This window comes from Microcaecilia unicolor, chromosome 4, assembly GCF_901765095.1.
Source record: "Microcaecilia unicolor chromosome 4, aMicUni1.1, whole genome shotgun sequence".
Lineage (NCBI taxonomy): Eukaryota > Metazoa > Chordata > Amphibia > Gymnophiona > Siphonopidae > Microcaecilia > Microcaecilia unicolor.
The window spans coordinates 371,304,482-371,327,424 of NC_044034.1; the positions used below are offsets into that span (position 1 = coordinate 371,304,482).

General features: G+C 46.5%; 1 protein-coding gene across 5 annotated transcripts in view; it reads left to right on the forward strand.

Annotated features, from left to right (window-relative positions):
• The window catches only part of DMD (dystrophin), a 2,615,032-nt gene that overhangs the window by 2,455,122 nt on the left and 136,967 nt on the right, over positions 1–22,943 (forward strand). For all 5 annotated transcript variants that reach the window (XM_030202363.1, XM_030202359.1, XM_030202360.1 and 2 more), the window contains one exon: positions 6,613–6,674. In XM_030202363.1, the coding sequence (XP_030058223.1) occupies positions 6,613–6,674 (62 nt within the window). The remainder of the gene's footprint in view (positions 1–6,612; positions 6,675–22,943) is intronic.

Sequence of the window (22,943 nt, forward strand, 5' to 3'; positions counted from 1 at the left end):
CAGGTATCATGTTGATACAAGAAAAGCATGAAAACAGCCAGAACAGGTGAAGAGCAGACCTTCATCAGGGTCAGTCTGGTGCATATACAGCATGGACAGATGAAAAGGGGAACTAACTTTGTGAAGGATATTGGGACTGTGACTTAATATTTACATAAGAACATAAGCGTTGCCATACTGGGACAAACGGAAGGTCTGTCGTACCCAGCATCCTGGTAACCAACAGTGGCCAATCCAGGTCACAAGTACCTGGCAAGATCCCAAAACAGTACAATACATTTTATGCTGCTTATCCTAGAAACAAGCTGCGGATTTTCCCCAAGTCCATATTAATGGCTTATGGACTGCTTTTTTAGGAAGCTATCCAAACCTTTTTTTAAACTCCGCTAAGCTAACTGCTTTTCTATATTCTCTGGAAACGAATTCCAGTGTTTAATTACACGTGGAGTGAACAAACATTTTCTCCGATTTGTTTTAAATGTATTACTTTGTAGCTTCATTGCATGCCCCCACTCCTAGTATTTTTGGAAAGATTAAACAAGCGATTCACATCAACCCGTTCCATACCATTCAGTATCATAGTTCCCCTCAGCCGTCTTTTCTCCAAGCTGAAGATCCCTAGCCACTTTAGCCTTTCCTCATAGAGGATGCATTACAAAGGCATTATAACATCCTCATTTTTGTTTTCCATTCCTTTCCTAATAATACCTAACATTCTATTTGCAAAAAATATCTATATATTAATTTGTTTATTGATTTTAAACATATCACAAGCATTACTTCTTGTTAAGAAAAACAGAAAAGAAAATATTCCTTTAAAACATATTTCCACATTACAATTAAACTTCTTTCTTAGACCACAACTTTAAAGTGGGGGGGGGGGGGGCAGGAAAACATAAGAGGAGTTAAAATTTTAAGCATATGGCCAGAATCACACCACTAAACATACATAATTTGAATTGCTGGTTCTTGTAACACTGGGTCTATTTACTCACTTTCTTCATATCTATAACAACAACAACAACAACAAAATATATATATATATATATATTTTTTTTTTTCTTTTTAATGGAGGAAGTCACATTTACATGGGTGAATCGTGATTTCTTAACATAAGAATAGTCATAATGGGTCAGACCAAGGGTCCATCTATTTTATTTATTTATTTTTGTTACATTTGTACCCCGCGCTTTCCCACTCATGGCAGGCTCAATGTGGCTTACATGGGGCAATGGAGGGTTAAGTGACTTGCCCAGAGTCCCACTAGCAACATTCCATGTGGAAGTCGGCCCTTGCAGATCACCAATGTGGCCGCGCAGGCTTCTGCGAGTCTGACATCCTGCACATATGTGCAGGACGTCAGACTCACAGAAACAGAAGCCTGCGCAGCCTTCTACATGGAATAGCAACATTCCATGTAGAATCTCCAATAGTAGCAACATTCCATGTAGAATCTTCAATAGTATCTATTTTATTTTTGTTACATTTGTACCCTGCACTTTCCCACTCATGGCAGGCTCAATGCGGCTTACATGGGGCAATGGAGGGTTAAGTGACTTGCCCAGAGTCACAAGGAGCTGCCTGTGCCTGAAGTGGGAATCGAACTCAGTTCCTCAGGACCAAAGTCCACCACCCTAACCACTAGGCCACTCCTCCACTGTTGCTACTATTTGAGATTCTACATGGAATGTTGCAATTCCACTAGCAACATTCCATGTAGAGGTCGGCCCTTGCAGATCACCAATGTGGTCGCGCAGGCTTCTGCTTCTGTGAGTCTGACGTCCTGCACATACGTGCAGGACGTCAGACTCACAGAAACAGAAGCCTGCGCAGCCTTCTACATGGAATGTTGCTAGTGGAATAGCAACATTCCATGTAGAATCTCCAATAGCAGCAACATTCCATGTAGAATCTTCAATAGTATCTATTTTATTTTTGTTACATTTGTACCCTGCGCTTTCCCACTCATGGCAGGCACAATGCGGCTTACATGGGGCAATGGAGGGTTAAGTGACTTGCCCAGAGTCACAAGGAGCTGCCTGTGCCTGAAGTGGGAATCCAACTCAGTTCCCCAGGACCAAAGTCCACCACTCTAACCACTAGGCCACTCCTCCACTCCACCAGTATTCTGTTTCCAACATTGACCCGTACAGGTCACAAGTACCTGGCAGAAACCCAAATAGTAGCAATGTTCCTTGCTACCAATCCCAGGGCAAGCAGTAGCTTCCCCGTGTCTATCTCAATAGTAGACTATGCCTGAACTTTTCCTCCAGGAACTTGTCCAAATCTTTTTTAAACCTAGATGCGCCAACCACTGTTACCACATCTTCCTACAGCGAGTTCCAGAACTTAACTATTTGTTGAGTGAAAAAATAGTTCCTCGTATTTGTTTTAGAAGTATTATCATATAACTTCATGGAGTATCTCCTAGACTTTGTACTTCCTGAAAGAGTAAACAATCAGTTCAGGTCCACCTACTCTACTCCACTCAGGATTTTATAGACCTCTATTATATCCCCCCCCCCCCCCCCCCCCCCCCCATCATCTGTCTGTTCTCGAAGCTGAAGATCCCTAACCTCTTAAGCTTTTCCTCGTATGAGAGGGGTTTCATCCCCTTGATCATTTTGGTCGTTCTTCTGTGAATCTTTTCTAATTCCGCTATATCTTTCTTGAGATATGGTGATGAGAATTGAATGTATTACGCAAGGTGAGGACACACCATGGAGCAAGGGCATTTATGTACAGGAAGAGAGCCTTTTTCAAATGAAGGAGAGCTCTGGAATGAGGGGGCATACCACAAAGTTAAGAGGGAATAGGCTTAGGAGTAACCTAAGGAAGTATTATTTCACAGAAAGGGTGGTGGAGACGTGGAATGGCCTCCCGGTGGAGGTGGTGGAGTCGAAGACTGTTCATGGGATAAGCATGTGGGATCGCTTAGGAACAGGAAGAATTAGGGGTTACAGAGGATGAGCAGACTGGATGGGTCATTTGGCCTTTATCTGCAGTCATGTTTCTATGTTTCTTTGATACAGAGGCATTATAATATTCTCGGTCTTTACCATCCTTTTCCTAATAATTCCCAGCATCCTGTTTGCTTCTTTGGCTGCTGTCACACGGTGGGCGAAGATTTTAGCGTATTGTCTATGATAACACCTAGATCAATTTCTTGGCTGCTGACTCCTAAAGTGGAAACTAGCATCTAGTAACTATGATTGGATTATTATTCCCAATGTGCATCACTTTGCACTTGTCCAATTAAAATGTATCTGAGATTTCGATGCCCAGTCTTCCAACTTCCTAAGGCCTTCCTGCAATTTCTCACAGTCGGCGTATGGTTTAGCAACTTAAAATAGTTTTGTGTCATCTGCAGATTTAATCACCTCACTTGTTCCCATTTCCAGATCATTTATAAATATGTTAAATAGCACTGGTCCCAGTAGAGATCCCTGTGGCACTCCACCCTCCTCCATTAACCAGTTCCCAGTCCACAACAGAACAATGCTACCTATTCCATGACTACTTGAGGTCTAACTCTCCTTCCAGGTGTACACGTGTCCCTTTGCCATGGGAGTACGGTCAGATGCATTTAGGGAAAGTGTTCCTGGGAATGTGGCTTGGGTGCGATTGGAAAGTGATTCACTCGGAGAACACTTTCAGATCTACCTGTGGGGTTTTTTTCTGAAGAAAATCTTCCCACTCATGTACAATAGGCTGGTCCCAAAACGAAAGCACACATCAACTTCCTCTTGGAAATCTGGAGCAAAGCCTGTGGACCACTGGAGGCTTAAAAAGGAGAGAGGAGGTGGTGTTGGGTCCCCTAGGAAACAATGATCATAACATGATCAAGTTTGAGCTACTATTTGGGATGAACCGGAAACGTTTTTCAAAGGTGATGTTGTGGAAGAACTGCAGATGCCTTACGTGAGATGGGGAGGTCACATACAGGTCCCTTCCTCTGCTATGATGAATGTGGTTTCAAACGCATCTTATGATAATTCTTATGCTGGAATCCTTATACAGGGCCAGAATGTGGTACCATGTCTCTCAGAGAATCTAGCTTTTGCCAGGGTTCAGAAATGAGCACGGTGCATCACAGGTTACAGGCAGCATCTTGGAAAGGAAAGTGAAGAATCTGCAATGGAACGGATAAAATGTCTTCATTTGAAAGCAAAATCAGCTTTGAGAGACTGGCATTCTGGGACACAGGGCATCCCACAGGGCTGCAAGAGGCTGATGTGCTTGGGTTGTATCTTACAGGCCCATAGGAGGCTGGTGTGCTCGGGTTGTGTCTTATAGGGCCACGGGAGGCTGGTGGACTTCAGTTGTGTCTTACAGTGCCACAGGAGGCTGGTGTGCTTGGGGTGTGTCTTACAGGGCTACCTGAGGATGGTATGCTCAGGTTGTGTCTTACAGTGCCACAGGAGGCTGGTGTGCTTGGGGTGTGTCTTACTGGAGGCTAGTGTGCTCAGGTTGTGTCTTACAGGGCCACAGGAGGCTGGTGTGCTTGAGTTGTATCTTACAGGCCCACGGGAGGCTGGTGTGCTCAGGTTGTGTCTTATAGGCCCACGGGAGGCTGGTTTACTTGAGTTGTGTCTTACAAGGCCACAGGAGGCTGGTGTGCTTGGGGTGTGTCTTAAAGGGCTACCTGAGGATGGTGTGCTCAGGTTGTGTCTTACAGTGCCACAGGAGGCTGGTGTGCTTGGGGTGTGTCTTACAGGGCTACCTGAGGATGGTGTGCTCAGGTTGTGTCTTACAGTGCCACAGGAGGCTGGTGTGCTTGAGGTGTGTCTTACTGGAGGCTAGTGTGCTCAGGTTGTGTCTTACAGGGCCACAGGAGGCTGGTGTGCTTGAGTTGTATCTTACAGGCCCACGGGAGGCTGGTGTGCTCAGGTTGTGTCTTATAGGCCCACGGGAGGCTGGTTTACTTGAGTTGTGTCTTACAAAGCCACAGGAGGCTGGTGTGCTTGGGGTGTGTCTTACAGGGCTACCTGAGGATGATGTGCTTAGGTTGTGTCTTACAGGGCCACAGGAGGCTGGTGTGCTTGGGTTGTATCTTACAGGCCTACGGGAGGCTGGTTTACTTGAGTTGTGTCTTACAAGGCCACAGGAGGCTGGTGTGCTTGGAGTGTGTCTTACAGGGCTACCTGAGGATGATGTGCTTAGGTTGTGTCTTACAGGGCCACAGGAAGCTGGTGTTCTTGGGTTGTATCTTACAGGCCTACGGGAGACTGGTGTTCTCGGGTTGTGTCTTATAGGGCAGTGGGAGTCTGGTGTGCTTGGGATATGTCTTACAGTGCTACCGGAGGCTGGGATGCTCAGGTTATGGCTTACAGGGCCACAGGAGGCTGGTGTGGTTAGGGTGTGTCTTGCAGAGTTACCAGAGGATGGTGTGATGGGGTGTGTCTTACTGCGCCACAGGAGACTGGTGTGCTTGGGGTATGTCTTACAGGGCTATCAGAGGATGGTGTGCTGGGGTGGGTCTTACAGGGCCATGGGAGGCTGATGTGCTCGTGGTGTATCTTAATGAGCCACAGGAGACTGGTGTGCTTGGGGTGTGAATTACTGGGATACCTGAGGCTGGTGTGCTTGGGTTGTGTCTTATAGGGCCACAGGAGGCTGGTGTACCTGGAGTGTGTCTTACAGGACAACTGGAGGCTATGGTGTACTTGGGGTGTGTCATAAAGGGCAACCGGAGGCTGGTGTGCTCGGGTTGTGTCTTACAGGGCTACAGGAGGCTGGTGTGCTTAGGTTGTATCTTACAGGCCTACGGGAAGCTGGTGGGCTTGGGGTGTGTCTTATAGGGCCACGGGAGGCTGGTGTACTTGGGTTGTGTCTTACAAGGCCACAGAAGGCTGGTGTGTTTGGGGTGTGTCCTACAGGACAACTAGAGGCTATGGTGTACTTGGGGTGTGTCATACAGGGCAGCCGGAGGATGGTGTGCTTGAGGTGTGTCTTACAGGGCTACCTGAGGATGGTGTGCTCAGGTTGTGTCTTATAGGGCCACGGGAGGCTGGTGTGCTCGGATTGTATCTTACAGGCCCACGGGAGGCTGGTGTGCTCGGGTTGTGTCTTACAGGGCCACAGGAGGCTGGTGTGCTTGGGGTGTGTCTTACAGTGCTACTGGAGGCTGGTGTGCTTGGGGTGTGTCTTACAGTGCTACTGGAGACTGGGGTGCTCAGATTGTGTCTTATAGGGCCACGGGAGGCTGGTGTGCTCGGATTGTATCTTACAGGCCCACGGGAGGCTGGTGTGCTCGGGTTGTGTCTTACAGGGCCACAGGAGGCTGGTGTGTTCGGGTTGTGTCTTACAGGGCCACAGGAGGCTGGTGTGCTTGGGGTGTGTCTTACAGGGCCACAGGAGGCTGGTGTGTTTGGGGTGTGTCTTGCAGGGCACAGGAGGCTGGTGTACCCAAGAAGTGCTTCACAGGGTCATAAGGTTGCTTTGCTTGGGATCATCTCTCACTGGTGCTGGGTGGGGGTGGGGGGGTCTGTCCTAGCTGACAGGCTGGGTAAACCCTTCTTTTTCCAAGGAAAGGTTTTGGGGAGGAGGGGTTTAAGTGGGGGTCCTGAGAGGTTTGAGTGCTAAACTCTCCTTGCTTTTTTTCTGTTTTAGCCATGAGATGCAAACTACGTGCTGGGATCACCCTAAAATGACTGAGCTGTACCAGTCCCTAGGTAAGAGAGATGGGAATGTGCATGTCTATGCGAGCCCTGTTCAGCCAGGGAGACAGGCAGAATGCTGTACCACCCCCTTGAAATGCTTTCCTTAGCTGCATATTGCCTGTGGTGGGAGGGGGAGCCTAAGCCCTGGCCCTGTCCACAGTCACCAGCTGCCCAGGACTTTCCTGGTCCTCATGCCCTTGTCTGGCTGTGGAAGGGGACAGGTTTAGAGCCAGGTTCAGGAACGTGCGGGGGGGGGGGGGGCTCTGTTGTTGTTTTGTTCTGCAGAAGGGCCCTTCCCATCATTAAGAAATGAATAAATGAGTGTGGAAGCCATGTTAGTTCCTTTTAAAGATCAGCAGAAAACGAAAAAAGGAAGTTAGCTTTCAAAAGCAATGTCACCTTCCTCAGGTCAGAAATGAGGAAAGGATGACAAATATCAGCAGTGAAATGTAAAAGCAACTGCAATGACAGTCTCGCAGGAAAAGGAGGGAGAGATGGATGGGGATAATTTTGTAGGAAACCCAGATCTCTCTGTTGCTGGTGTCAAAATATTTCATCATTTTAACTTCAAGCGCCTGAATTGTTTTGGAATTTGCTTTTAGTGTCCTGACCCTACAGTCATTGATGCAGTGCTCTGGTCTTGCAAAGTGCCCCTCCCACAGAGGTGTCCCCTTGGTTAGCTTTCTGGTGGTTAATCATCATTAAGAAAGAAATGGCATTTCCCCAGAGGCCAGCTTTAAGGGGCAGTTGGGATCCGGATGCTTGCATTCCACATCGCAGACTTGGGGGTGGCTGGGGACGGTACAGCTAGCGCAGGGGGGTTGCAATCCGGGGTCTCAGTGTTCACAGCCTCAGTGGCTGGCTGCACATATCCTGTTATATTTTTCAGACTAGATTCAGTAAATGACGCCCAAATTTGGGCGCTGAAAAAAGTCTGTGCTATTCTATAAACAGCGTTCCGAGATGCGCACTGTTTATTGAATGGCGCTTAAAAGAGTCGATTTCCACACCAAGGATCAGGGGCGTATCCAGACTTCGGCGGGAGGGGGGGTCCAGAGCCCGAGGTGAGGGGGCACATTTTAGCCCCCCCTCCCCCCGGTGCCACTGACCCCCCCCCCCCCACCACTGCTGACCCCGCCGCCACCAACAACTTTGCCCTCCCCCCCCCCCGACGACGACCCTCTTGACCCCCTCCCGCCGCCAACCCGCCATCGCCTACCTTTGCTGGCAGGTGACCCCAACCCCCGCCAGCCAAGCTCATCTTCTTCCCGCAAAAGGCTTCCTTTTGTTTCTGATATCCTGCACGTTGTAGAAGGAAACCTTTTGCGGGAAGAAGAGGACCTCGGCTGGCGGGGGTTGGGGTCTCCTGCCAGCAAAGGCAGGCAATGGCGGGAGGGGGGGTCAAGAGTGTTGTTGGCAGGGGGTCCAGGGTCAAATCTACGGGGGCCCGGGCCCCCCTGGCCCCACGTAGCTATGCCACTGGTAAGGATTTACACCAACTGAAACCTGGTGTAAATCTTGGCACGTAAGTTAGGCATTCAGTAATACTGCGTGCATCTTTAATGAACACCTGTGACCCACCTGTGACCTTGCTCTCTTTTGAGTTGTGCGCCAGGTGTGTAGCCAGACTTTTCAGTAGGAGGGGGCCAGAGCCCAAGGTGAGGGGGCACATTTCCACCACCACCCTGCCACTCCCCACCCACTGCCACAGCAAATACCTTGGCTGGTGAGGGTCCCCAATCCCTGCTAGCTGAAGCATTGTCCAGAGCCGGTCTCCGGTGCTGCCACATTGCCTGCCCTGCCTTGTCTTCCCCTCACGTCCAGCACGCTCCTTAACGAAATTGAGCATGCTCAGTTTCACTAAAAGGGGCGTGCCAGACGTGAGGGGAAGACAGAGCAGGGCAGGCAACGCAGCGGCTCCGGATACTGGCTCTGGAAATGCTTCAGCAGGCGGGGGTTGGGGACCCCCCCCCAGCAAAACCAGGGGCCCACAGGAAATTTGGGGGGCCCAGGCCCCGTGGCCCCCACCCAGCTACGCCACTGTTGTGCAGTAAAAGATTTGCGCATTTATCTATACAAAATAGCACTTAGCAAAATGCCTGTGCAAATGCAAATTGTTGCTAGTCACTGAATGTTGATGCCCAGTTATTGGTGCTACTTGGCCAGTTTAGTTGAGTACATCTCAGCATAGCACATCATTTTATGTGATTAAAATTGTGTGCCGTTTCTAGAATCTAAGTGTTGGTGACTTCTGACCTCCTTGGATGAAGGTACTGTGTCCTGTGAAACTCTTCTCAGGGCTCCTGACAAATCGCCTTGGGTTTTGGGGTTCCCACTGACTTAAATAACTCATTTCCAAGAAAACCTGGAGGGCATGAGTTGGAAAAGATATGGTTCTCGTTGCTCGAAGATATGGTTCTCGTTTTCAATCTTTGTCCGATTCAAATAAAACGTTATTGTTATTTTTTTAATGGAGAGTGCAAATGACAGAATAGTTCAGTAGTGGTCAGACGGTGAAAACTCAAGCACTGACCTAGAATGTGTGGCTACTGGCCGTTGCCTCTAGTGGTCTCGGGTCCTTCCCCAGGGATCCAGGGTTCTCCGTGCTTTTACAGTAGGGAAGGGGAGAGAACCAAGGAAGGGTGGGGATAAATATGCTGAAGTCAGGACAGTGAAACTGAGGTGCTTCACCTCTGTGATTAAAATGTAGTGTAATAGGACTGGGCCAGGGGCTCAGTGACAGTGCTGGGTGCTGCCTGCAGGAGGAACCCAAGTTCAGTTCCTTAGCCAAGACTGCTCCCTAGACAAGCAGCATTCACAGCCCCCAAGGGAGAGAAAGTCACAGTCATTGCACAATGGCGACACCTAGTGGCCAGTCTTAAAAGTCCACAGCTGGGTTCCAGAGGGAGCTGTGGTTTGTGGCCCCCGTCTGTCACTGTGATGTGTGGCCAACAGAGGTTTAAAAATAGAGGGAAAATCCTGAAGTAGCTGTGAATTGAACGCTGATGATACCATAGCCCAAAAGGAAGAGGAGGAAACTAGGACCCCCTCCCCCCCCCCCCCCCCCCCACACACACACACAAAAGATTAGTAAATCATTTCTACTTTCTGTAATTTTTTCACATTAGAATTTACTGGGGGGGAAAAACCCTTCAAATAGAATACTGAAAGCTTGTGGAAAAATATCAACCTTCCCATTTGCTTCTGTTTCTGAGACAGCAGGAAACTGCAAACGTTACCCTATTTATATATGAAAATTCTCTTTATTAAAGCCTTTCTTTTCTGCTTAATGGCAACACAAATTCACTATCTGCGCACAATTATGGGAATGGGTGTGAAATCTGAATACAGCACAGAGAGCTGAAAAGCAGATCCTTATCAGCATCCCAAACGAGCAGTACACTGACATATAAGGCATGAATACAGCACGGACAGCTGAAGAGCGGATGTTCATGAGGACTCTGCATGCGTGTCGCTGATAACGTACACGAACACAGCACAGATAAGCTGAAGAGGATTTGGCGAAGGAGATTTCTGAAATCACAACGTCACCACGACAAAGCAGAAAGGAGATTCCCCATGCTACCAGCAAAATTTCCTGACGAAACCCTGCTGTTCTGATTAAAACTTTATCGCTTTTATGTCACAGTGATATAAAAAAAACGTTACGTGTTCAATAAAAGAAACCCACGATATTCAGCTGGTGGCTGTGAGCGTTTTGCTGCCCACCGCCGGTGTTATTCTCGGATATTTAATATCAGTCCCTGATATCCATTTTTTTTTTGAACCGGCTACCATATAACCGGCTAAGTCATTATTCAGCCCTTGACTGCATAAATCTAACCGCTTAAAGATAGGACTGCTATTTATGCAGCCTGAATATTGGCATTTAACCCAACTCCACCCCTGGAGTGCCCACATTAACTAACTGCTTTTGAATTTGGCGCTAACCAGTCAGCAAAGATAACCGGTTAAGTGTCACTGAAAATGAGTGGATAACCGCGAATGAGCAATTTATCCGGTTGGCGGCTGTATCCATCCGGTTAAGTCGTATTGAATATTAAGGGTAAGTATTTAGGAAGATACGCCGGGTGTGAACTTTCATACCCCATCTGCAGTGTGATGCCTTCTATCTGAGGAAAAAATATTAAAAATTAAAGCAGAAACAGACAGTAGGAAGCTTCCAGTAACCACTTCGGTATGTAAGGAATGAAGCATCCTTAGAAAAAGCAGAACAGATTCTTTTAAATCAGAGAGCTAAGACTGGGGTAAGGAGGTGATATTTTGAGGAATGCGGTGCTTGCAATGCCCATAGCCTACCTGGCCATACTGTAAAGTAATTAAGTTACAGGCACCCAAATTCCCCTGCTGGCTCTTGGAGACTCTGAAGTGGAGGCTTATCTCTGCTTTCCACCTTGCTCCAGGTTACAAAAATGCAGGAATGCTTTTTGTGACCTGTGTAGCTGTAGCATTTTCAGAATAACAGGTCCTTTCTTTGGCATTCCTGTCTTGCCAAGGAGCATATTTGTTGGCAGGGAAGCTTTTGGGATTCTGATAAATTTCTGGTAGTGAGATACTTACTGTGTTTAAAAATAAAGAAGTTTCAGAGGCCCTGCCTGTCTCAGAAAAAGCAAATCAACCCTTTTTATGTCGGATCTACCTCCCCGCAATCTTCCACGCAATGTACATAATCCTTATGATCTGTAAGCCAAGGTAGTCGCCTTTCTGACATCGCCAACATCTGGCACTGAGTGGAAACTGTATTCTGAGCGCGATCCCTGGCTGATGACAGCTCAGACTAAAAGCAAAAAGCTAAAAACACACTTCCGCACCTCAGTCAGCGCACACAAGAGAACACCCGATGCCAATCTGAGATCTTTGATTGGACAGATTCAGTGGCGTAGCTAGATGGGGGCCTGGGCCCCCCCAAAAAAAATTCGCTCTAGGCCCCTGGTTGGCTGACAGGGGTTCCCAATTCCCACCAGCTGAAGACTTCATCCAGCGCTGCTCTGCGATGGCGCTGCCACATTTCCTGCCTTGCTGTCTCTTCCCCTCATGTCCAGCATGCCAGACATGAGGGGAAGAGAGAGCAGGGCAAGCAATGCGGCAGTGCCGGAGACTAGCACTGGCCGAAGTCTTCAGCTGGTGGGGGCTGGGGACCCCCGCCAGCCAAGGTATTTGGGTGGTGATGCTTCAGCTGGCGGGGGTTGGGGACCACCGAAAGCCAAGATGTACAGTGGCTGCAGAGGGGGACGGCAAGGCAGCGGGGGGGGGCAGTGGTGGAGGGGGCAGCGGTGGGGCATTGACCAAAATATGCCTCCCCACCTTGAGCTCTGGCCCCCTCCCACCTCGAGGTCTGGCTAGAACGTTACCTGAGTGAGGATATCTTGAAACAGCTGAATGATGCTGCAGAAAGAGAAATAGAGAGGGGGAAAAGGGGTAACAAGGAGTGCAAGAGGAGAGGTGGCACAGCTTTTGGAGGCGGCAATGGAGAAGGTTTCTGTGGTTGAGATGGAGTGAGGAGCTCAAGAGACGCAAGATAGCCTGATCAATGATGGACAACTGAAGAGGAAAAAGAATTGGCAGATGAGCTGCTTTCATATATTGATATGGAGACATTTGCTGGGCTCCAGAAGAGAAAGAGTCAACTTGGGTAACCTTTGTATCAGTCCATGGTACGACCACACCTCAAATATTGTGTTCAATTCTGGTCACCGCATCTCAAAAAAGATATAGTGGAATTTGAAAAGGTACAGAGAAGGGCGATGAAAATGATAAAGGGGATGGGACGACTTCCCTATGAGGAAAGGTTAAAGCGGCTAGGGCTCTTCAACTTGGAGAAAAGGAGGCTGAGGGGAGATATGATAGAGGTCTATAAAATAATGAGTGCAGTTGAACAGGTAGATGTGAAGCGTCTGTTTACACTTTCCAAAAATACTAGGACTAGGGGGCATGCGATGAAGCTACAATGTAGTAAATTTAAAACGAATTGGAGAAAAATTTTCTTCACTCAACGTGTAATTAAACTCTGGAATTTGTTGCCAGAGAATGTGGTAAAGGCAGTTAGCTTAGCGGAGTTTAAAAAAAGATTTGGACGGCTTCCTAAAGGAAAAGTCCATAGACCATTATTAAAATGACTTTGGGGAAAAGCTACTGCTTAATTCTGGGATAAGCAGCATAAAATGTATTGTACTTCTTGGTGTTCTTGCCAGGTACTTGTAACCTGGATTGGCCACTGATGGAAACAGGATGCTGGGCTTGATGGACCTTCGGTCTGTCCCAGTATGGCAACACTTATGTACTTAGGTAACCTAATACCAAAAGTAAGGAGTTTGATAAATAAGATGAATAAAGCCATATTTTGTATAAAAAGACAGCCTTTGGATATTAGAGAAATTAACCGAATACACTATTGTCCTGCCAAAATTATTACAGAGAGGCTTTTACCATTGAGAAAAAGAAAAAGAGAGAGAGACAGCTCCTCCTCGGAAAACTCGCATTGAGGAAAAAATAAAATCTTTGCCAACAGAGGTGCTCTTGATAGATGGGTACCTAAAGGGATCACAGTCACCTAAGATTCTGAGAAAAATCCAAAATATCAAATTGAAACATGTTGCATTGACGGAGGAAAATTCTTAAATTTTATATGCTAAAGCACAAAACTTTTGGAGATATGAACAGAAGAGAGAGAGATCCAAATAAATTATTTAGACAAAACCCAAAGCAATTCTACAGGGAACTGGGAAAGAATATCAGTACATTGAAAATACCGCCAACTAAAGCTGAGACAGAAACATTCTGGAGACACTTGAATGAGGACCCTGTAGAGCATAACCAAGATGTAGAACGGCTACCCTGAGTACAGGAGAATTTGGAATGAGTAAACATTACCCCTATGCAATGGCATGAAGTAACCACGAAAGAGTTGGAAGCTAGGTTTAAAAAACAGCTCCAATTTGGAAGAGTCCTGGCCCAGATGGAGTGACCAATGTTTGACTCAAACAATTGACATCTCTCCACCAAGACACGGCCAACTGCAAAAAGCAATTGATCAGGCAGCCAGATCTGACTCAACATTGGCTGATATTCTTCCAAAGGGAGATCAAAGTAACATTTCTAAAAATTATAGACTGTTAACTCGTCTACCTAAAGTCTATGTTTACTGCAGTAGATGCCGATTAAGGGGCCCTTTTACTAAGCCACATAGGCGCCCTACATGCACCCAACGCACGTCAGTTTGGAATTACTGCCTGGCTACCACGTCCTTCTTTCAAACATTTTGGACGTCCTGATCTGCCCCCCCCCCCCCACAGGGACGGCCAAATTTCAAGGGAGTGAAGTGGAGTGGAGGAGTGGCCTAGTGGTTAGAGTACTGGTCTTGCAATCCATAGGTGGCTGGTTCAAATCCCACTGCTGCTACTTGTGATCCAAAATCCAAATAAATAAAGGGGGTGTTGGAGGCATAGCAAAGGCATGGATGTCCTTCTCACAGAAACATCCACATTTTGGACGTCCTCAACTGCCGCAGGGACGGAGGCATAGCGAAGGACGACCTTCACCCATACTCTAAAAAAAAAAAAAAAAAGACGTCTCTGACGAGCACTTGGACATCTTCACCTGGACTTCTATTTTTCTAAGGTTGTAGATGGCTATTATACACGCAGCTTGTCTGCATGTATGAAGCCATCTTTGGCATGCGCAGAGCAGCCACCCATAATGCTTGGCTCCTCTGCACTGGCTTCCTCTCCTTAGGAAGGAAATCGTGCGCAAATGAGCTAACAGCGAGCAGCTCATTTGCATGCGATTTTCTACATGCATGCCCGTTCCTTTTGCTAAGGGATCGGTAAGGGAAGGGTTTTTTCCGTTCAGTTAGTGCATCTGGCTGAAGGTAAGGAAGCTATGTACCTGGGAGCAATTTGTGAAGTCCACTGCAGTGCCCCCTAGGGTGCCCGGTTGGTGTCTTGGCATGTAAGGGGGACCACTGCACTACAAATGCTGGCTCCTCCCATGACCATCTCTAAGGTCGACCTAAATGTTGAGATTTGGGCGTCCCTGACTGTATTATCGAAACGAAAGATGGACGCCCATCTTGTTTCGATAATACGGGTTTCCCTGCGCATTCGCGGGGACATCCTGCGAGGACGCCCTCAGGAAAACTTGGGCACCCCATTCGATTATGCCCCTCCACTATTTCCAATAATATGTTTAGTATATGGTACAACAATAAAATGATGATAAGAACACATAAAAAAATGCATCAGAAAGAAGCACAATAAACAAACCTTATGCATAAAAACACCTCCCCTTCCCCCTCCCTAGCCAGACACCTAATATACAGCAGAGAGATAATTGGTTTTTTCCACTAATTACACTACAATCTTCTGCCCATTCTGCAGCGGCGGCCAAAAAAAGCAAACAGAATGCTAGGAATTATTAGGAAAGGGATGGTGAATAAGACCGAGAATACTATAATGCCTTTGTATCGCTCCATGGTGCGTCCGCACCTTGAGTATTGCGTTCAGTTCTGGTCGCTGTAACTCAAAAAAGATATAGCGGAATTAGAAAAGCTTCAATGAAGAGCGATCAAAATGATAACGGGGATAGAACTCCTCTCATATGAGGAAAGGCTAAAGAGGTTAGGGCTCTTCATCTTGGGAAAGAGACGGATGAGGGGAGATATGATTGAGGTCTACAAAATCCTGAGCGGTGTAGAATGAGTAGAAGTAAATCAATTTTTTACTCGTTCCAAAAGTACAAAGACTCGGGGACACTCGAGGAAGTTACATGGAAATACTTTTAAAACAAATAGGGGGAAATATTTTTTCACTCATTTCCATTAACAAAGTGAGCAAAAACCTAATACCTATAAAATAGTGATAAATGAAAAGCATTTTCTACATAAACCCACTTGGGATTTAACAAACTTCCTGCAAACTGATTTCAAATAAAATCAGTTCATAGCCAGCCTTTCCTAAGGAAGAATCATTGCAGTCCAGAACATAAAAACGTGCAATACCTGACCAGACTCGACTGTTCGTCACCAGAGACCTGTGCAAAAAACCATGCGTGATTTTACCGAAGGAGGAATGAAAACATTTTTCTTAGTAGAGTGTAAAACGTGCAGTGAGTATACTACAAATCATACCAGAATATATTTGCAGCCTGGATGAACTTAAAAAAGAAGAGTCGGGGCTTTAAACACGCTCACAAAACGAGCAGAAGCCATAAAGGGCTTTGGAGCAGCGGGGTGAAAAGCTCCGGTAGATGCAACTCCTTCCAGAGTCTTGGCAGCAGCATTTTGAACTAATTACAAAGCGCACAGCATCCTCCGTAGCCTCCAGCACAAGATTACTGCAGTAGTCAGTTCCTGAAATAGCTAAAGCATATACTTACAGTCCCGTTTTAGACAGAAGGTAATGCACAGAAATTAAACAAAAAGGGAAGAAAAGATGATACATTTTATATTGGATTAACTCGATGCATATCTTTCTGACACATTTTGTTGAAGTGGCTTTTGAAGGCTTTCAGTTCAGAAATGAGCAAAAGATGAGAAATCTCTGAATATATAAGTGAAACATAAAAGCCCTCCAAGGACCTTCTCGGGGGGAAAGAAATTGGAATTGATACATCCAAGGTCATGATGTGTACAGCTCTTGTATTTTAGAAAAGGATCCAGATAAAAAAAAACCCTTTTGGGGTGTTCTTGGCAGAGGCGTAGCCAAGGGTGGGCCCAGGTGGGCCCAGGCCCACCCAGTAGCAGCACACCTATGATGTGGCTGGCAGGGATCCCCAAGCCCCACCAGCCGAAAACTCCCAACAATTGTCCCTCCTGCAGTAAATAGCAGATCTTCGCCTGCAGCGAGCAGCGACTGATACATACTGTTCGTACTGGCCCCACAGCCTTCCCTCTGATGTTGTTAAAGTTGTTTTTTTTATGCTGGGAGGGGTTTAGTGACCACTGGGGGAGTCAGGGGTGATCATCCCCGATTCCCTTCGGTGGTCATGTGGTCATTTAGGGCACTTTTTTGGGACTTGTTCGTGAAAAAAAAGGGTCCAAAACAAATGACTCAAATTCGTGCTAAAAACGCCTTTCTTTTTTCCATTATCGGCCGAAGGCACCCATCTCTCCTCGGCCGATAAACACGCCCCAGTCCCGCCTTTGCCACGCCTCTGACACGCCCCCGTCAACGTTGCCCATTTCTGTGACAGATTGCAGTTGAAGACGCCCAAAATTGGCTTTCGATTATACCGATTTGGGCGCCTTTGCGAGATGGGCGCCTATCTCCCCATTTGGGTCGAAATCTAGGCGCCCATCACTTTTGAAAATAAGGCGGTTAGCCTCGCAAGTAGCCTCTTCCCCTTGTCTCACTAGGGTCTCGTCTTTTGCATTTCTTCCCTCCCTTTTGTATCCTTTAATAGGTAATTTGGTCTTATGTTCCCCTTTCCTTATAATTATTAACTTGTAATCCAGCGTCCCTATGTATTTTTCCTGAACCCTTTCCATATTTTTACTTGTTTCCATTATTTGCAGTATATTAAATAAAGATGAAATATGACAAATGTGGGATATCCATTATCATCTACAGACAGTCAACAAAAGGCACAGAACATTTTTACTTTATTCATGCTGTGTTTTCCTAACACCAAGGCATAGGTGACTATTTGTTTCTTCACAAACCCAGCAGAATTCTGTCCTGAGGTTCTGCTTTAAAATACGGACCCTGATCCAGCCATGGCAGTTGCCACATTTGTGGCCAAAGTAACACATTTGGGTATTAAAAAGCAGTGTAATTAACTTGTGTTCACCCACATAGAACTGCAGGCTGATTTTTGACACCTCTATGCTTCCCCCCTCCCCCTCCCCTTCGAAGTGCTGTATCTTTACCTGACCAAAATAATGGTAAAGTTAGGTCAAGGGAAGGAAATTATGTGCAAAGATTGTAAAATGAATCTCCACATCTGTTTTCCTGTGTATCCTGATGGTTGGCATCAGAATGTTATTAAATGGACGTAGGGAAAAATCCACTATTCGTGGGACAAGCAGTACAAAATGCTTTGCTCCGTGGATCTTGTCCGGTGATTGTGACCTAGATTGGCCACTGTCGGAGACAGGGTGCTGGGCTAGATGGACCTTTGGTCTGTCCCAGTGTGGCAATGCTTATGTCTTATCCTCTTGTGTCTTCTCCCCTGCAGGTAAATTGTATCCACGTCTACATACCGACCACATTTTCTTTTTTTTTTCTTTTCTTTTTACTTTAAATTTTTATTGGATTTTAAGACATAAGCATCGCCACACTGGGACAGACCAAAGATCCATCTAGCCCAGCACCCTGTCTCCGACAGTGGCCAATCCAGGTCACAATCACCGGACAAGATCCACGGAGCAAAGCATTTTGTACTGCTTGTCCCAGGAATAGTGGATTTTTCCCTACGTCCATTTAATAACATTCTATGGCCTTTTCCTTCAGGAAGCCATCCAAACCTTTTTAAAACTCCGCTAAGCTAACCGCCTTTACCACATTCTCTGGCAATGAATTCCAGAGTCTAATTACATGTTTAGTGAAGAAACTTTTTCTCCAACTCGTTTTAAATTTACTACATTGTAGCTTCATCGCATGCCCCCTAGTCCTAGTATTTTTGGAAAGCGTAAACAGACGCTTCACATCTACCCGTTCAACTCCACTCATTATTTTATAGACCTCTATCATATCTCCCCTCAGCCGCCTTTTCTCCAAGCTGAGGAGCCCTAGCCGCTTTAGCCTTTCCTCATAGGGAAGTTGTCCCATCCCCTTTATCATTTTCGTCGCCCTTCTCTGCACCTTTTCTAATTCCACTATATCTTTTTTGAGATGTGGCGACCAGAATTGACCACAATATTCGAGGTGCGGTTGCACCATGGAGCGATACAAAGGCATTATAACATCCTCATTTTTGTTTTCCATTCCTTTCCTAATAATTCCTAACATTCTATTTGCTTTCTTAGCCGCAGCAGCACACTGAGCAGAAGGTTTCAACGTATCATCAACAATGACACCTAGATCCTTTTCCTGGTCGGTGACTCCTAACGTGGAACCTTGCATCGCATAGCTATAGTTTGGGTTCCTCTTTCCCACATGCATCACTTTGCACTTGCTCACATTGAACATCATCTGCCATTTAGACGCCCAGTCTCCTAGTCTCGAAATATCTTCTTGCAACTTTTCACAATCTTCCCACAATCTTCATAAAAACAGAATACAACAATTACCCCAATCCCCGAAACAAAATAAACCACATGTTCCAGAGAAGCATAAACCATCAACGTACAGTGGGAAAGAAATGCAGACATTCATGGAATTGGAAAAGGTACAGAGAAGGGCGATGAAAATGATAAAGGGGATGGGACGACTTCCCTTTGAGGAAAGGCTGAAGCATGTAGGGCTCTTCAGCTTGGAGGAAAGATGGCTGAGGGGAGATATGATAGAGGTCTATAAAAACAATGAGTAGAGTTGAACGAGTAGATGTGAATCGCTTGTTTACGCTTTCCAAAAATACTAGGACTAGGGGGCACGCAATGAAGCTACAAAGTAGTAAATTTAAAATGAATTGAAGAAAATCTTTCTTCACTCAACGTGTAATTAAACTCTGGAATTCATTGCCAGAGAATGTAGTAAAAGTAGTTAGCTTAGCGGGGTTTAAAAAAAGGTTTGGAGGGCTTCCTAAAGGAAAAGTCCATGGACCGTTATTAAAATGGACTTGGGGAAAATCCACTGCTTATTTCTAGGATAAACAGTATAAAATGTTTTTGTACTTTTTTGGGATCTTGCCAGGTACTTGTGACCTGGATTGGCCACTGTTGGAAACAGGATGCTGGGCTTGATGGACCTTCGGTCTGTGCCAGTGTGGCATTACTTATGTACTTATGTACTTTGGATTCTGAATGGAATCTTGCTACTCTTTGGGGTTCTACATGGAATGCTGCTACACTTTGAAATTCTGCATGGAATCTTGTTGTTCTTTAGAATTCTAGAATCTTGCTACTCTTTGGGGTTCTACATGGAATGTTGCTACTCTTTGGGTTTCTCCTAGGTACTTATGACCTGGATTGGCCACTGTTGGAAACAGGATGCTGGGCTTGATGGATCTTCGGTCTGTCCCAGTATGGCAACACTTATGTACTTGGGATTCTGAATGGAATCTTGCTGCTCTTTGGGGTTCTACATGGAATGTTGCTACTCTTTGAGATTCTACATGGAATGTTGCTACTTTTGGGGTTCTACATGGAATGTTGCTACTCTTTGGGTTTCTCCTAGGTACTTATGACCTGGATTGGCCACTGTTGGAAACAGGATGCTGGGCTTGATGGATCTTCGGTCTGTCCCAGTATGGCAACACTTATGTACTTATGTACTTGGGATTCTGAATGGAATCTTGCTGCTCTTTGGGGTTCTACATGGAATGTTGCTACACTTTGAAATTCTGCATGGAATCTTGTTATTCTTTAGAATTCTAGAATGTTGCCACTCTTTGGGGTTCTACATGGAATGTTGCTACTCTTTGGGTTTCTGCCAGGTACTTGTGACCTGGATTGGCCACTGTTGGAAACAGGATGCTGGGCTTGATGGACCTTCGGTCTGTCCCAGTATGGCAATACTTATGTACATAGCAGACCCTACTGGTTAAAGATCCAACATTCATGGTAGCTAGATTAGTCCCCTTCTAAATCCCACTTCTGACTTCAGTGAGCAAGTAGATCCTTGATTGTACCAGTCCAGAAATGCTGTGCATGCTTTTTCCATGGAGGGGCATTTTTGAAATGATGTCCAAGACAGAATTGCGACGTGCTGCTCATAATGTCCAAAAAAATTGTACATCTCACAGTTATTTTAAAAAAAGAAATACATCTGTATGGGACCAGCAGGGGCTGGTCTGGGCCCCCCGCCTGGCTGCTGCCTGACATACCCCCTACCGCAGCAGCCAATGTCCCCACTGCCCTGGTTGTACCTGAAGGGCCCTGGTGGTCTAGTGGTCTCTGCTGGGGGGAGCATATTCTTTCCTGCCCGCTGAGCTGCCACTATTCCCCCTGCATGCCAGCGTCGCCATGTTTTCAAAATGACGGCTGAGACTTCCCATGGTAGTCTCGCGGGTCTCGACAGTCTCATGAGACTTCCACAGGGAGACTTGGCCGCCATTTTTAAAGTACAGTGGAGGAATAGAGGCAGGCACAACGGGCAGGAAAGGCAACTAGATCACCAGCAGTGCGCCTTTTAAGGTAGGACCGGGGAGGGCTGTAGCGTGCGGTGGGCATCCGGTCAGAGCCTCTGGGCCCTCGGGTACTACTACTACTTAACATTTCTAGAGCGCTACTAGGGTTACGCAGCGCTGTACAATTTAACAAAGAGAGACAGTCCCTGCTCAAAGAGCTTACAATCTAATAGACTGCCCACTTGCCCAAATGGTCTGTCCTCCCCTACATCTGTATTCCTATTTGAAGCTATGTGAGAGCTTCCAAGATGAACAGCCACTTTACAAACTGAAACATCCAAATTATGAAAGCCAACAATAAAACCAAGGACGAGGACGTGTGTCTGGCAGCGTTCGTTCAAAATGGCCACACGGTTGTCCTTGCTGAGCAGAGGTTCAGCCTAGTGGCCAGTGCAGTGGACGGTAAACCAAGGCACCCAGGCTGATATCCCTCTACAAGTATTTTCTTTAAAATTCTGAGCCCTCCAGTAACAGAGAAATACTTAGTGTAACCAGCTCAATAGCTTTCAGGCTTGTAGGTGTCATAAATATTTAGGTACAGTAAGTATATGTCTGTTTCTGGAGGGCTGAAATGGGAATTGAACCTGGATCCTCTAGTTTAAAGTCCAGTGGGCTGACCAGTAGGCTACTCCTCAGACCTGTTTTTTGCTTTGCTCAGAATGCCCAAAATACCTGATGTTATCATACAGCCTTGTATTTCTTTTGGTTTCACTTTCTGGGGAGAGGGAAGGGGACGGCAACCGTCATGTCTTAATCCTTCAGGTCAGTTGCTCAATCAGAGCACCTTTTTGCAGTGGCGTACGGTGGAACACACCCCTCCTTAGGGGGAGTGTGGGCAGTGCAGCCCCCCCCCCCCCCCCGGGCAGCACATACACCCCTCCTCCAATCAAGCAGGTGCGCAGTCAACTGTGCCGGTCCCCTGCCCCCTCAGACATCAACTTGTTGTTCCGAGGCAGGGGACCAGCAAAGCCGACAGTGCGCACCTGCTCCACACACCCCCTCGCTGCCAGCACCCGGGGTGGATCGCCCCAATGCCCCGCCCTAGGTACGCGGACGTGACTGAAACAGGTCTAAATAAAAGCATTCTTCTTTTTAGACTTCGAAGTTTCTTCCCGTTTGATTATCACTGTTGGACATCCTGCAACGGAGGACATCCAAATTCTGCCCATTCCAAAATCACAGTGGACGATTTTGGCAGAAGGACATTTTTCCTGGCAATTACGAGAAATCTGTGTGCTTTGAAAATGAGCCCCATAGTGTCTTGGCGTCCATGATTAAGAGCAGTCAATTTGCCCATGTAGGCGACCTGTCAAAGTTTGCTTTTTAACTGTGGTGGACTGCAGTGTCTCAGTAGGTTTGCAATACCTCGCTTTCTCCCTGTGGATAACAGCCAGGCACGGTAGTAAAACTTGGGCCTGGTCCCTGGTGATTCCTGCAGGGAGACAATACAGTAAAAAAAAATCTTCAGATCCCGTGATAACTGTATTACTATAATGTTCGACAGAGTCTGTTTCCATTCGTCCCAGAAGGGTTGTAAAACTGGACATGTCCTCCAAGCAAACCAAATGCTTTTCAGAGTAATTTGAGATAAAGGGGAAGGGAGTGGGACAGGTAGGCACTTGCATTGGGATTCATTGCTGGGCTCTGCGTTCATCGCCGTCCTTTTGGATTTCTAACTGTACATTACGGCTTGTAATTATATTCTGTGACAAGGAAATGCCAGTTTATCCTATTTATAAAGGGGGAAAGGGGAAATGGGACTTGATATACTGCCTTTCTGAGGTTTTTACAACTACATTCAAAGCGGTTTACATCTATTCAGGTACTTATTTTGTACCAGGGGCAATGGAGGGTTAAGTGACTTGCCCAGAGTCACAAGGAGCTGCAGTGGGAATCCAACTCGGTTCCCCAGGATCAAATTCCACTGCACTAACCACTAGGCTACTCCTCCACTCCTTAAGGCAGTCTTTAAGCCATGTTAGGTGTGGATGCCATATATTCAGGTACTTATTTTGTACCTGGGGCAATGGAGGGTTA